This window comes from Mercenaria mercenaria, chromosome 4, assembly GCF_021730395.1.
Source record: "Mercenaria mercenaria strain notata chromosome 4, MADL_Memer_1, whole genome shotgun sequence".
NCBI lineage: Eukaryota > Metazoa > Mollusca > Bivalvia > Venerida > Veneridae > Mercenaria > Mercenaria mercenaria.
In genome coordinates, this window is record NC_069364.1 from 3,243,748 (window position 1) to 3,259,118 (window position 15,371).

At 32.9% G+C, this 15,371-nt stretch overlaps 2 protein-coding genes and 1 long non-coding RNA gene across 4 annotated transcripts; all 3 read left to right on the plus strand.

The window, feature by feature from the left end:
• Positions 1-314: 314 nt before the first annotated feature.
• Positions 315-3,513, plus strand: LOC123550843 (uncharacterized). Its single transcript, XM_053540016.1, has 2 exons — positions 315-1,850; positions 3,445-3,513. Exons 1-2 carry the CDS (start codon positions 594-596, stop codon positions 3,511-3,513), a joined length of 1,326 nt encoding a protein of 441 aa, XP_053395991.1. The 5' UTR covers positions 315-593.
• A 2,083-nt stretch (positions 3,514-5,596) lies between these two features.
• LOC128556720 (uncharacterized) lies at positions 5,597-6,888 on the plus strand. The gene is made up of 3 exons (XM_053542372.1): positions 5,597-5,845; positions 6,084-6,132; positions 6,672-6,888. The coding sequence occupies exons 1-3, from the start codon at positions 5,666-5,668 to the stop codon at positions 6,773-6,775; spliced, it is 333 nt and encodes a 110-aa protein (XP_053398347.1). The 5' UTR covers positions 5,597-5,665; the 3' UTR covers positions 6,776-6,888.
• A 443-nt stretch (positions 6,889-7,331) lies between these two features.
• On the plus strand, positions 7,332-13,013 carry LOC128556157 (uncharacterized). Of its 2 annotated transcripts, XR_008370454.1 has the most exons (3): positions 7,363-7,427; positions 7,717-7,803; positions 9,212-13,013. It is a non-coding gene; the product is annotated as an uncharacterized LOC128556157 (long non-coding RNA). The 2 variants fall into 2 exon arrangements; XR_008370455.1 differs by lacking the exon at positions 7,717-7,803 and having other exon boundaries at positions 7,332-7,427.
• Positions 13,014-15,371: the final 2,358 nt, after the last annotated feature.

Sequence of the window (15,371 nt, forward strand, 5' to 3'; positions counted from 1 at the left end):
ACACTACAACATTCCGTGCTAAATGACCAATCTATATTCAACACATTTCTACAGGCCTAATAATAAAATCAAACACTTACTAATTCCTGCAGGTCAATAGTTATAACTGTAATATACTTGAATATTAACCGGAATGCAATGATAAAAGAAAAAATGAAAATGCGAGTCAACGGAAGATTTTAAATTAAAATTTATTTTTACATTTTGTCTCTACCCAATACGTATTAGAAAACAGAACACATATTGTCGCTGAGTGTATTCATTTAGAGTTTTAGTACATAATTAACATATATAATTTCTTTTTCCACAGGTGATATATCAGAGACTCATTAGAGAAAGGAAGTAGAACTTGTTTTTAACAGCGATGCTGACTTTTTATGGAGAAAAGAATATACTAGTTTCAGTTATTTTTTGTAGTATGACAGGACGGGCATTAAGTCTGAAAGTATCTGTCTGTCTTGCTCTTCGAGGTATACACTAACATAATAATGTTACTTTAAAGCTCATAAACGTGTTTTTAAGTATTATATACACTACGTGTGTGTAACTCATATTATCTAATATGTGTTTACCAAACTCTAAAAGAGAAACAAATGGTTCTGAGAAAGAAAATGAGAAGAAGATTCAGTGTCAGATGCATACACTCAGAGAAAAAAGAAAGAAAAGAAATTCAAAGTTTTCGCAGTAAAGGTGCAAATATAAGACTTGAGAAGAAACAGTATAGAGCTGATCAAGAAACAACCCAGACAGAAATGAGTGCTGAAATCAAAGATCTGTCATCAGGGCGTTCAACGAATATTGAAACTGAATACAGAAAATATGACAAGGACAAAATGGACAGTGATTGCGATGAAGCTGTTGATACCAAAAAATGTCCTGCAATGAAAATCAATAAAAAAGCAGAAGACCTTAAACCGAACGCATATATAGATGTTTCAGAGGCGGATATAAATGTGTTTATTGAAATACACTTAAGCGTTATGGTCTTTTATGTGACATTTAAAAAGTGTATAGATTTCGGCACAGATGTAGAGCAATTGCATAAAGAAAGCCCTGCAAAAAGAGTAAGAGAACTTGATCGCACAAACAGGGACAAACTTGAAGGAGGTAAAACTGAAAACACAACTTATGCTGCTGAAGAAAAGTTAATGAATCATGTTAAGAGAAAAGAAACACGTTCTAGTGAGGATAGGGACAACAATGATCAGCTGAGCTCAGCAGGATCAGCCACTCTGTATGACTTATACAAGTTGTTTTGTTCACGTACGTTTTTAGTTGAAGATCTAATTAAGCCAAATGAAAATGTCTTTGGCAAAACTTCATTTATTCACCCTTTAAAGATTGCTTCCTTAAAGCTCCCAGTGAACAGGCCAGCATATCTGCCTGTTTTTGCAATCGCCTTTAAAGGAGGATCAAGGATAATACACGCATTTGAAGACTATAAAAATCAGATTATAAAACGTATTCTCCAAACGCATGATAGGAGAGAAACGTATTTAGGAGATGAGCATTTTAGACTTGCTACATTCAGTCTGTCTGTGTTTAATTACGAACTGGGTGAAATAATCAGGCTAGCTGGTAGTGGATTCTTTTGTGATGCTGATGGAAGCGTCAAGTGCTTTTGCTGCAGAAATATATATAGGTCTGAACTGTTAAGCAGCCACCATCCAGATTGTGCCTCACGTACCTCGGATAGACATGCCGGTAGATCTATTGCAGATCACTACGGTGAGTCTGCTCCTGGCAGGCTTGTGCCTTCTGGACAAAACGTACAAGAGGAGTATAGGACCCAAGCCTTTATTGATATTCATATACGATTGACGACCTACAGACTTGGGGGAACTCAGCAGGTATTAAGTTTTGTTTAGTCATTGCAATTCGTTCAGGGGTGCGTTTTGCAGTTATAATAACTTTTAAATCAATATTTTCATATTAAATGTGTTTGGCTGATAAAGATATCGTTTCAGCGATTTAAAATTAATGTAGAAATAATAGAAGTGCATTCAATTACATTAATAACATACTTGACTGTACTCTTTGAAATAGTAATATATGAAGGAGATTACGACTTTAGTCTGTTTAGAAGTTATTGTGATCAGTAGATTAAAACAATATTTGTTATAGCAAGATGTAACGCCTGAATAAAATTACCATGTAGTTTAACTTCAACAAATACCACTAAAACGGCGCATGAATTTTCTCAATATTTTAAAGAACATTCATCTGCACCATTCGTTTCTGTATATCATGCATTGTCCACTGCAGTGTAGTCTGCTATTAACAAGAAAAATGTTAAATTGTTTCGAATTGTTACGCTATGTGGGGTCCAAAAGAGTGGTGATCAATAAATATTACGACTCTGCTAAACTATTTAGTTCGCCTCGTTACCAGATAGAGTAAGGTCGAGAGTTTTTCAAAAGTTGATAGGAAATGTATAATATACAAATTGTGCAACTATACCCGCCCGTTTAGCTCAACAGGGAGAGCGCAGATCTACGGATCGCGGGATTGCTAGTTCGAATCCCCGGGCGGGGCGTATGTTCTCCGTGACGTTTGTTAAAAGACATTGTGTCTGAAATAATTCTTTTTCCACCTCTAATGCATGCGGAGATGTTGCCAGTTACTTGCGGACAACAGGTTTTATACAGGTGGAGAATCCAGGAACACTAATTAGGTTAAATGCCCGCCGTCACATAACTGAAATACTGTTGAAACACGGCGTAAAACCCAAAACAAACCAACAAATTAATATACTTTTAGACGTTGTATTTTAAAACAGCTATCAGTTGTTGACAAGTTCTACATTATAAGGAACGTTTTATTCATGAGCAATGAAGACTAATTTGCCATTCGTGCAAAACTGCCATATTCGTACATAACGTTTACATGTATATGTAACACTAGGCAACATTTTATAATGTCCTTATTCAATGTTGCGTATCTAAAGCAGGTGGAATTTATTTTTTGTTCTATTTAGATTGCACACTACCATTAATTATGTGAATCTGTTTCGATTAGAAAAGAGTTGTGAAGAAATATGATATCCGAAATACATGCTAACTGCACTGCTGTCTGTGTAAGCAATTCAAGTAACTATATACAGCTGAACACCACTAAACCCGGCTGTTATTTATTTCAAACACAATAAAATGTATTCCATATTAAGCTCTTACATGTGTCATATTGACCGAAGTTGAATGTCATATAGTGCCAGCTTTCAACTTTTGACTTTCCAGCTTTTGATAAAAAGCAAGACCTCGGGTGCTGGTTTGCTCCCTTATCAAATACAAAACAAGCAACTGTACAATGTATTAACATATATATGACAGCCTGCAACATTTTCGTTTTTGTTGTGTTGAGCGACCTGTGGAGTTTCCACTTTTTCTATTTTGTTATCTATGAACGAAACGCGCTGTTACTAATCATGCTTATTATATATTACAGTTCGTTCAAGATGATGCACTGGCGCAAGAGAACGAGCTAAGTACGTTGTTTTGTAAAAAGAAAACATGACAACGCATCTAGTATGAAATAGTTTGGCCATTTCAATGATCATAAAACTCGAAAGTTACATATCCTCACTCTAGATAAACGGCGTTCATATACGTTATTTTTTCATATTTAAATAATCTCTAATTGATTTTTAAGTTTGTTTTCGTCTTATTGATGAGGCTGACTTAGTAACTAGAGATAAATATTTTTTTAAATGACCTTAGTGTTGCATCATTTCCTTTAAACAATGTTTAACTTGTACAAAGGAGATAACGTAAAACAAATGTGACTTGTGAAAGACTTCCTTGTGCATTGGGTTGACAGATATCGATATTCTAAGTGTCATATTTCATTGCCTATATGAAAGAAACATTTAACTTTTTAAAACTATCGTTGGTTTTGAACGAAGGTCATTTCATGCGTTTTACCATTTATAATATATATCGTAAAATGACTTCACACGCCCGCTTATATTTTCTTAAATTTTAATAGAAAAGTCACAAACTAGTTTCGCCGTGAATGGCTCATCAGTGTGTCACATATATATACAGACGTCCAAGGGTGTTCAATAGTCGTGTTTGACACAACCTTGACCTAATTAGACTACCAAATCAAGGCTATTTATTCCGTGCAAGCAAGATGTGTTCAGAGCATGTCCGAAACTCTTAGCTTAAAAGTCAATGTCACACTTAAAGGAAAAACATTCAAGGTCATTATCAACAGCTAATAGTGTATCATGGGATTTCTGAAAAAATCGACATTACCACCATAAGATCTACCTGAACTTTATCGCGCGCAAGATTTATACACTCATAGACATTTTTAATCGTTAACCTAGATTTTCATAAAGTTTATAAGAATAAATTGAAAATAAAACAATTAATTTTCCAATATTTCATTCAATATCTTAATAACAATATGGGCAGTTTCATTTCATTAGAACATTTGAAATTTGGTAACAACAACAGTCTGAACAACAACACCCATACTTTCCAAAGTCACACTTTCTCTTTGTCAAATTTAAAATAATTTAGGAGTTGTTAAAAGGCAGAATTCGACGTTTGCAACAGGAATTGAGTCTACATGATCTTGAAAATGACACCATTAACATGTGACAGAATATCGCACAATGTATCATTTAGAGATGTATCATTTCCATGCGTAGCCGTTTTCAGGCAGTTATTAATGCGAACAGTGAACGTACAAAATATTAGTTCAAATCGTGACTTTGGAAAGTGTGTGTGTTGTTATTCTAGCTATTGTTGTTACCAAATCTCAAATGTTCCAACGAAATGAAACCGCCCATACTGTTATTAAGATATTGAATAAGGTGATTTTATACTTGACTGTTTTATTTTCAGGGTAAACATAAAGAAATTTTTGAAAATTATAGGTAACCGATTATAAATGTCTGTAAGTGATCTCTTAGCTTAAGATTTAAATCACACTGATATGTCAAAGCTATTATATTTGTTATTTTATTTGTGACAAAATTGGAAACTCTATAGGTAGTCCAACACTACAAAAATGAAAATGCTACAGGCTCGGATTGCATTGCATTGTACTTGGAATGCATACTACTTTCCACGTCCCCTAGCCCCGGGCTGAGCTGAATTCAACATTTGCACAGGTGCTTATTTAGAAAACTCTGCAGATGTGTTCAGACCGCAGTGTACATTAACCTTCAATGATACACTAGAGTTCAGGTTCATGAAAAGCGGCGTATGGTCCCCATTTAAAATAATAAGGGACTAAACGACCAATCAATAGGCAGAATTAAACCAACTAGAATTTGAAAGGTGATTTAATGTTATGGCATCTTTTTACATAGACATAAAACTTGTAATAAATATTTAGATAACAGGACTACTTACTCATACATGTAGCTAAAAGGTCACGTAATGTTTAAATGTCTGATATTTTACGTTACTCTTATTCGTACGTTCTTTATTCTGAAATTGATAAAATGATATCAAAATAATTTGACATAAGCCTTCGCTATAACAAGACGACGCCTCCCTTACAAGACTTAGACTTTCTAACTAAGGATTCAAAGATGGTAACAGTGCATAACTGTATGGTAATAACTTGCTAACGTCCGTGTCTTTATTATATATAGTGTAATCTACGGATTATTTATATTTATCTTGTTCCAATACAATGATCAAAAACGATGAAAAACGCAGAAATTAAATTGATGAAAGTTTTGAAAATAATATCCAAAATGTTTTCTAATTCAGACGATAGTGCCAATATATTTTCTGTGAGAGAAGTTCCCATGCATTCCAGACAGGAAACACCGCATGACGCAGATATCGATGTTTCTGTCTCTGGAAACTGTTCGAGAAACATGGTACTTGAAAATATTACACTTGAATGTCTCAAGTAATCTGATTTTGATACAAACATTTCTTTCTTTATACAGTTCTTATAGTTATTTCATAACGAAGAAAATGCATATAATAGTCACTCATTTAAATAATTGTTATTAAATGTGATTGTTTTACAAATGTGCTGCTTTTATTCCTAACAAACATTCATCTATACAATATTGTGTTTCATTAAATAATGTGTCGACTTAATTTTTGCAGGGTATCCAGCATGAAAATCAAAGTTGTGTTTCTTCACATGGACATAAAGGTATAAAATTTGATTCTAGCCATTTTAAATAATGTTCTTCCAACCGATTGTTGGCCACTTGTGTCAGAACCTAATTTAACTCGGCGGGAATGATTATATATTTATTATTATTTACACTATTTTTAACAACAATTAAGCATGTTAGTCACAAAGGCGTTTTACCCTAAATTATATCACCATCATTCAATAACAGTTACTTAATTCAAAATTAATTCAGTATTTCTACGGGTTTTCACCTTTGATTCATATTTTGTATTTATCGTTGACAGAAAATTCAAAGTTACAGAAGTCACAAACATTGCATTTGTATAACACATACTTAAATGCTAAATCCTAAATAATACGCCAAAGTATTTATAACAGTTAGTTGCAAAGACAACATATTAAATGACTTTCTTTTGCTTTACCTGAACTTCCCTTTAACAAGGAAGGGTATGCTTTCTTTCATTGCATAACCTGTTAATTCCTTTATAAAAGAAGAACATTCAGGAATGATGAAAAAATTACTGAAATGAGAATTTAGAGTATTTAAATTTCAGACGTAAGTTCCTTAGAACAGGCAAATGTGGGTGAACCACTGAACAGTGGGAGAAGGGCCAGTAATACAGATGTAAACAGGGGAGGTTCCAAAGGTAAAATATGATTTCAAAACAGCTATTCTTAGAATATATATATAGCTTGAGATTTACAAAATATCTTCATGAAATAAAAACTGGTATATCATCTTGAAATCTTAAAATCTTAAATCAATACTATCGAATGCAGTTCTTCTTAATATGACATTTACCTTTAGACGAGTTTTCTGTATTCTATCAAGTCAGAAGGATTTAACTTTTATTTTATTGCTATACCTGTATTTTCCTTTAACAAGGAAGTAAAGGTTTTCTCTATTTGCTTTACCTGAATTTCTCTTCCGTTCTCAAGGATGTACATGTTTTCTGTAACTGTGTTACCCGAATTCCCTTCAAACTGAAGTACATGTTTTCAATAATCGTGTTACCCGAATTTTTTTAAAACTGAAGTACGTGTGTTCTCTAATTGCTTTAATAACGAGGAAGAGATTGTTTACTTTGGTTAACCTTATTTTTTTAGCAAGAAAACCATGTCAATGCTTTACCTGAATTCCCGTTAACAAGGAAGAACATGTATTCAGGAATAGTGGGAGAAAAACTAAAATAAATTATCTGTATCTAAATTTCAGGTCTTCCTTCCGTAGAACAAGCACATGTGGGAACAAGCGATGAACACTGGAAGAAGGACTATAAAAGAAGATGTAAACAGGGGAAGTTACAATGGTAAACATATGATTTTAAAAGTCATTTATAGACAAACCCGCCAATTTCATTGTCTTTGAAATACTTTCATGATATTTTTTCTGAAAGTTTGCTTTGTTTTAGACCTTAATCTACTTACTTTCAAAATAACCAAAACAAAACATGTAGGTCATTGGGTCACCGAGTTTGTATAAATTTATTGCATTTTCTAAATTAAAAAAAAAATTGCAAAAATGCCAAATGTCCTTACAGCATGTAAATTGTCTAAATTATCTTATAGTGTTTTGAAATTTATCTTTTCTTTATTAAGGTTTTCGATTCTTACAAACACTTGTCTGTAACTGGAAATTACATTGTCCCGTCATTATGGCGAAACTGCCGACCTTTAAATAAACAGGTAAATCAATTGTCTAATAGATTGTTTAATGATTCATTAGATCTAGTATCTAGCTGTCGTTTGAAATATATAAAATATTGACAGATCATCGATTTAAATTTGAATTTAGCTACAATAATGAGTGTCACTTCTGGTCCTTCGGGATCATTGATTTGAACTCATTTAGATTTGAAGATTGAATACTGCTTAAGCCGGTGCTAGGGGGCGTATGCAGTGTTGCATTTTCCATTACTGCTCATGAACAGACTCAATCAAACCGAGTCTGCAATTTTCACTGTTTGGCTTGTTCTCGGTGCTTCCAAGGGATCTACTTTCCAGATTTCATTTAGAATAAACGTTTTCCGTACTTGTATAAAAACTGTTATGCCAAACGGTTACCTACATCTCTTCTCTAAATGACTTTAGGGATCTACTTTTCAGATTATATTTACTTCACAACAGCGGGTGTTAAGTGCTGTGTGGCGGCCGTAAAAAGTCGCCCCGACTTCATCTCAGTGTTGTTATATTTTCTGGTCCTTCGGGATCATTGATTTCAACTCATATAGATTTGAAGATTGAATACTGCTCAAGCCGGTGCTAGGGGGCATGGGCAGTGTTGCATTTTCCATTACTGCTCATGAACAGACTCAATCAAACCGAGTCTGCAATTTTCACTGTTTGCATTGTTCTCGGTGCTTCCGAGGGATCTACTTTTCAGATTATATTTCTATCGTTTCTCCTTCTGGATCACAAGAGGTCATATGTAAATATCGGAACAAAAGCAAACTTTATTGGCTGGCGTTTGTAAAATTCTACAAATTCTGAATATATGAAATATAACATATTTAGGTGATATATTACATAAAATAACTAATTCGTTATAGTGACAAGAAAAACAATTATTGTCTAGGCCTTTAGAAATCCAAAACTTACAACGAGATTTATAAACCATGATTTATTGACAAAGGGCTGTACCTCCTTTACTTATATAACATTGCATCAAATTGTAACGGGTAAATGTTTACGCTTTGCATGGAATTATAAATAGTATTACATGTACGTCAAGTGTATGTATCACATTAAAGCTTCTTAAGGTGTATATTGTAATGTAGGGAAGATTGGCTGCTCAAATTGTGACCACTTTTATTAGTTATTAAAATTATGCTATGTAGGACAATTTACTCGTTTTAATTACATTTGTTAGATGACTCAGAATTACCCGAGAATGGAATTTGCCTCCTTTCAAAACTTACTATGTACAGCTATAACAAAATGCACTACTTTTATTTGACAACGTACTACGCCAAATGCTTACTCCTTAGATATCAAATTGTATCTATTCATATATAGATAAATACACCATTAAAATTGTTGATTATAGCGTAACATGGATGCATTAATGAAAACATTTTATTTTCACTTGTTTCAGATACAGCCAGGTTGGTCACAGAGAACGCACGGAATAGGGCAAGAACTTTGTGTTGTAAATGCAAGATCAATCGAAGCAATATCGTATTCATACCATGTGGTCATTTAGTCGTTTGCAACCAGTGTATTTCCAACACAACAGTGTGTCCAGTGTACGGGAAAAAGGTCGATGTAGCTCACCGTGTTAGCGATTAATCCATTTCAGTGCTAATGCTTAGTGCCAGGTTGGATGATAAAGTGTTAACCGACCAATCCGACAGTTGTTTCCCATTCTATATGCAGAGCATATATCATATTCCGGCACAAAAGTGAAATATTAAGTAAAGTGAAAACTCGATGAGTTGATTTCATTGACAAGCAATATCTGCCAATATCATAGTAGTGAAAATGATCATAATAATGAAAGTGCTCTTACTTTAATACAATACTTACAAAAATGTGTAAAATGATCACTGTTATTGGGCATAAAATCAAATAATTGTGTTTTATCTATACCCTTAGTTGTTTCGAAATGAAAATTGTTTATAGTTCGCCAAGTGTCGGCATATAAAGTTTATATTTTAGAAAAAATTGCATTAAGTCTCGTGTTCAGTCTAAGGGAGGTAATTTCCAAAATGTTTTTTATTTATACCCTTAGTTGTTTTAAAATGAAACTTGTTTATACTGCTCTTAGTGTCGGCATATGAAGTTAATATTGTATAAAAATATGTTTTAAGTCTCGTGTTCAGTCTAAGGGATATAATTTCCAAAATGTTCAATTCATTTAAATTCAGGAACAATGGCAGATTTTGATATTGTTTCCAATTGGAGTAAACTTTTAATTCTTTTTTTTTTGTGGTAAAGAAATGTTTTCTGAAAGGGTCATATATATGACTAATTTATCGTAACATAGTAATTTGTCCTAACATAGTCAATGTTTAGATATTTAGATATATGATGATATTCAATGCATCTTTAATTTTAGGATCTGTTCTGTGATATACTTATATCCTACAAACTGATGCATGTGACCAAGCGATTGCTTTTTCATTTTGTTATACATACACATAGATATAAGGTTTTCTACTTTCTATCTGTTTAACCTGGTACTATTTTTAAATAAAACAATATATCTAATTGGGGTCTTTATCAACGAAAGTAAGACATAGGCATTAAATTGTATTCTCGAAAAGTATTGGTACTTACATATAGTCTTATGCTTAAAATCATTAGTACATTGTATTTAAATTCTCCTGCAACAATAACGCATTAAAATGTTGATTTTAGGGTAAGTGTGAGTTGACTGGTCATGAACCAGTTTAAACGCCCAAGTTACCTCATTTTCCAGGTAACCGACCGTTTCAAGGCGGTGTCTCTAACTTCAACCTATGATTTGTTAAGATCTGACTGCATTGTTTAATTTATTGATTTTAGGTTGTGGATACATAGCATTATATCATGTCAATAAAATAGATGTAGTACTCGGGTATTTTTCGTTCGCTGTCTGAAGATCGGCTTATGTAAGCTTGTCGTGTTTAATCCATTTTATACAATGTCCTATGCATTTATTGCAAAAGCCCTTTAAAACGACATTGCGCAATTTTGCAAGAATAATAGATGTTCATACTTTACATGAGATTCAACTGAACAAGGCAAATAGACATGTGTGCATGTTTTTCTTCTGTACTTTCATATTATATCTATAGGGACTTTAGTATAAGATATGAACGCTTTACAAAGAGAGGTTGTTTTGGGTTGTGTAAAACTATTTTCAAAAAAGAAAATGAATATCTGTAATTTGTAAATTTCATACAATTTTAAAGTTGGTAATAGTTAAAAGAAATTGGTATTTTTTTAGTTAAACTTACTTAATGAATAATTTTCAAACATGTTCAGTTATTTTGGAGTAATTATTAAATGGATGTTCAAAAACTAAAGACAACAGGAGGATGGCGAAATCGTTTCAATGCGTGCAAATATACATAATTAATGAAACGCTTTTGTATATTTACTGTAGTTTTCCCCGAGTTGTACTATTGAACTTGTATCATAATGTTTGTAAATAGATGAAAATGTTGACATTTGAAATTTGTCTTTTTTCGTTGTATTTTTAACTTAGTATGTTTATGTCTCAGTGTCTTGGTAACTTGAGTCAGAATTCAAGCCTGGAAATCACACTAATTTGATATAAGACTGTTGCAAATGTAGTTCTCTTTTACATCTACGATTAAGAATAGGATAAGCAGCATTTAGTATGATTACCGATATGCAATATGTTCAATGTACTGAAGTGTAGATAATGCTTTGAAACCAAGACTCAAGATATGTATACCATTTTGGTCATTGTTGTATGTAAATATATCCTTAGCATGTTTAGTATGAGTGGTATTGCTTATAGTGTATTTTGTTTTATTCTTATTATGAGACTGTTTGAAGGGGACATCTACAGATAAGAAGTAATCAATCAAGACAAACTCTCAGTAATATGTAGATCTTAATCAATTTTGATTTATGATTTTATATTTTAGGCACTGCTATCTATTTGGAAGATTGTTTTTGTTTCGTGATTTGCATCTGAAGTAATGCCACTTTCAGAATAGATTATAAGGACTTTTTTCAGTTTATGTACAATATAGAAGTATTTCTTATATAAAAAGTCAGGTTATTTTGGTTCCATATTACTATAAAGTCTAATTCATTCACCTTTTACTAGCAAATATTAATTAATTTATACAGAAGTAAAACTGCATCTAACTCGTTTTCAAACGAACAACTAGAACAGATAATATTAAATAGCGCCTATCGAACTGAATCAGTTTTTTATAATATTGATTTCTTTTATATTGGGCTTTGTTGAATGTTTATTTTTTTATGACAAGAATATATGAAACTTTAGCAATTAATTGATTTAAGTAAATTGCAAATGCATATAGACATTTAACTTTACATATCTCACAAGAACATTATTATCCATTATTATCCATCAAAATCTATATTTAACTTTTAACCTGCTGGCGGCAAGTGATTTTGCCTTTGCGGCCGAGCAGACCAGGTGCAGGCTGATCATGGTCTGCACTGTTTGCTATTCAGCCAGTTAATTTTCAGGGAACACACCTATGAATCATAAGTGGAACTGCCCAGATTGAATGATGGAATGGACCTGTCCATATTAGAAATTTAGCAGAGTAAATGTTAATATAAACGTTAAATGTTTTTGGAATGACATCTTACTCAAAATAGTTGCTTGAGTTTCATTTATATGTTCGCATTCATTGTATTAAACATCATTTTATAAAATAAAGATAAACTGTACAAATTCTGAAATTTATTTTGATTGCAATGTTAATAGGAACATAAATCAAATAAAGTTTATACCAACGAATGCACTTGAAAGACGGCATTCACTAGCGTACATGAATGAAATACAAAAGGTTGTCTAATTGCCATTTTCAGAGGGATCTATGAGTGATATCCTCTTAATAATTCGATATAGAACTCATTCAGTTAAAGAAGTAAGTAATATGAATTGTACAGCATCTAAAAGTCTAATATTTCGGCCACGTCCATTTATTAGTATTTATATATTAGATTGTTCGGACTGTTTAAAAAAGATGAAAAAATTACCTTTAAAATTAATGGTTGCCTGTTTCAGTCATTCTTCTCGTGTTTGCCATCATTTTTCTTAGTTGATAACAGTAAATTTCAACCATCTCTGTATGGAAAAATATGTTTTACAAATTTAAGAAAAATGTAATTTTGTTATCTTTTACTCTAATGACATGCTGTGGTTCATTTCATTTTGCAAATAAAATTTTGTTCTTAGAGACTGTGTTTTTACTTATGTGATATAAAGACTGCTATTGTGATAATTGATAAAATCTGAATTATAGATCTAAACCAAGCAAAATAATAGCAGACCCGCTGTTACTGAATCTCTTCAAAAGAGGTCACGAAATGAGTGAGTATTGGATATATGAAATCTGAATAATAGATCGTAACCAAGCAAAATAATAGTAGACCGATGTAATTAAATCTGTCTAAAAGAAGTAATGTTATGCGTCGCATCCCACATGACCTACTAGAAATACTATTTCTGAAAGAAGAACATCACCCCAAGAAGGTCATGAAATAATCACTCTGATCCTCTGGCGAATTTTACGGCCGCTTTTTAGCTGTTGCTGTGTGAGGCATAAAATAGACCCCGTGGAAGCAAAGAACATACCCTATTAATAATATCAGTCACATTTGAATTGATTCAGTTTAGGAAGGGAATTGAAATTCGCAACACCCTTCACGCACTCTCTTCCCCCGTCACCCAATCCTCGATTTCACACAACTAGGAATAAACAATGCTGCGTTAAAAACCAGAAAAAACGATACAAATAGAAAAAGTATGTCACCTGGTTTAGCACGTCAGTTTAGTATACTGTAATATCATTTTATTATATGGGCATTAAATTTCGAGTGGTTGGGCTAAAACATCTATACCATTTCCTGGGATTAAACCATTTGGGATGACGTGACAAGGAAATACTAGAATAAAATTCATCCAATAGGAATAATGATTAGTTTTATATTACTGATTTTATGCTTTTAAATGTTCCATGTTGCATTGATTTTCGGCTTTTCCATATGTTAATTTGTATATATTCGCATATTCGCGTAATGGGACAACATTTTTCCTATTGAATGTATTCTTTTGATGGTTTTCTTATGATTCTGTCAGTTTTAGAGGTAAATATACTCATTGACAAATCCCCGGTATAGGTCTTCAAAACCACGAGGATGAAATATTGAAAGATATGCCTTTTGTTCTTTTGAATCATGGAGTAAATAATATAGATGAGTTCCGCTTAAGCCGGTGCTAGGAGTAGTGAAAAGTGTTGCAGATTTCCATTACCTCTCATGAACAGACTCAATCAAACCCAGTCTGCTATTATTCTTCTTGGTTGCATTCTATGCTTCCAAAGGATCTTTTTACAGATTTTATTAACTATCACAACAGCAATCTTTAAGAGCCGTGTGGCGGCTGTAAAAAGTCGCCCCATACTTGGATTCAGTGTTGTCATATTTTCTAGTCCTTTGGGATCATGGGGTAAATTCAATAGGTGTGTAATGGAGTTCCGCTTAAGCCGGTGCTAGGGGATGTGAGAGGTGTTGCACATTCCATTACCTCTCATGAACAGACTCTATCAAACAGAGTTTGCTATTATTCTTCTTGGTTTCATTCCAAAGGATCTCTTTGCAGATTTTATTGTCAATTTACAGAATTATTTTTGGATCAAAGATGAGATATCAACATAAAGGTGCAATACATTGGCCATTTTATTAAACATCGGAACAAGCCCGTCAAGATATTGTTGTAAAAGGAAAACAAAGTATGGCACAAATTAAATTGAATCTACAATCAAACAGTACTATTAAATCTGTCTACATATACCTGATTGTAAACAAGTGACTGCAGTTGAAGGGAAACAACTCAAGCAGCCTTAAATGCACCGATTATTAGACAAAATATTAAGACAATAAGTTGGATCCGTTGTCCTAACAGCAGTAGTGGTTTAAGATGGTGTACTTGTTTTCGCTGTCAGTATTGCAATTACACATCCGTACGAGCCCAGATTTAAACTGAAATTATTGTCGAAGATACACATAATTGCTCAGTTTTTTTAATTTGTCAAATAGCTGTAATGTAATTGCATAACTGGCAGTTTAATTTCAAGGAGTCAGACAAAAGTGCTTCTATCTAGGTAAGAAAATAACCCTCAACAGTATTGTTGGTGGAAACGATAAGTATAATGGCACAAAATTATAGCATGTTCTTTAAATATTGAGATCAAGTAAATTGTTGCTTTTATCTATACCTGACATCATCCCTGGGATTTGTATATTGTTCTTTTCTCGTCACTTATATATGCCTTGTATGTTGCATCTATATGTACATTTGTAATATTTTGAAAAAAGGCTGTCATTATTTGTAAGGGTGCAATTACTTTATTATTCCTACAGCATCAAGTCCATAATACAGTTCAGCCGAAGTAGATGCTAGGTCCGTGAGTGGTGCATCTAAATCCAGACGAGCCTGCTACTGTTACGCACTATGCTTCCAAAGTCTATGAACAATCCTATTCAAAATTCATAATCTAGAAACATTCTTAGTAAAGTAAACAATAATCAAAAGC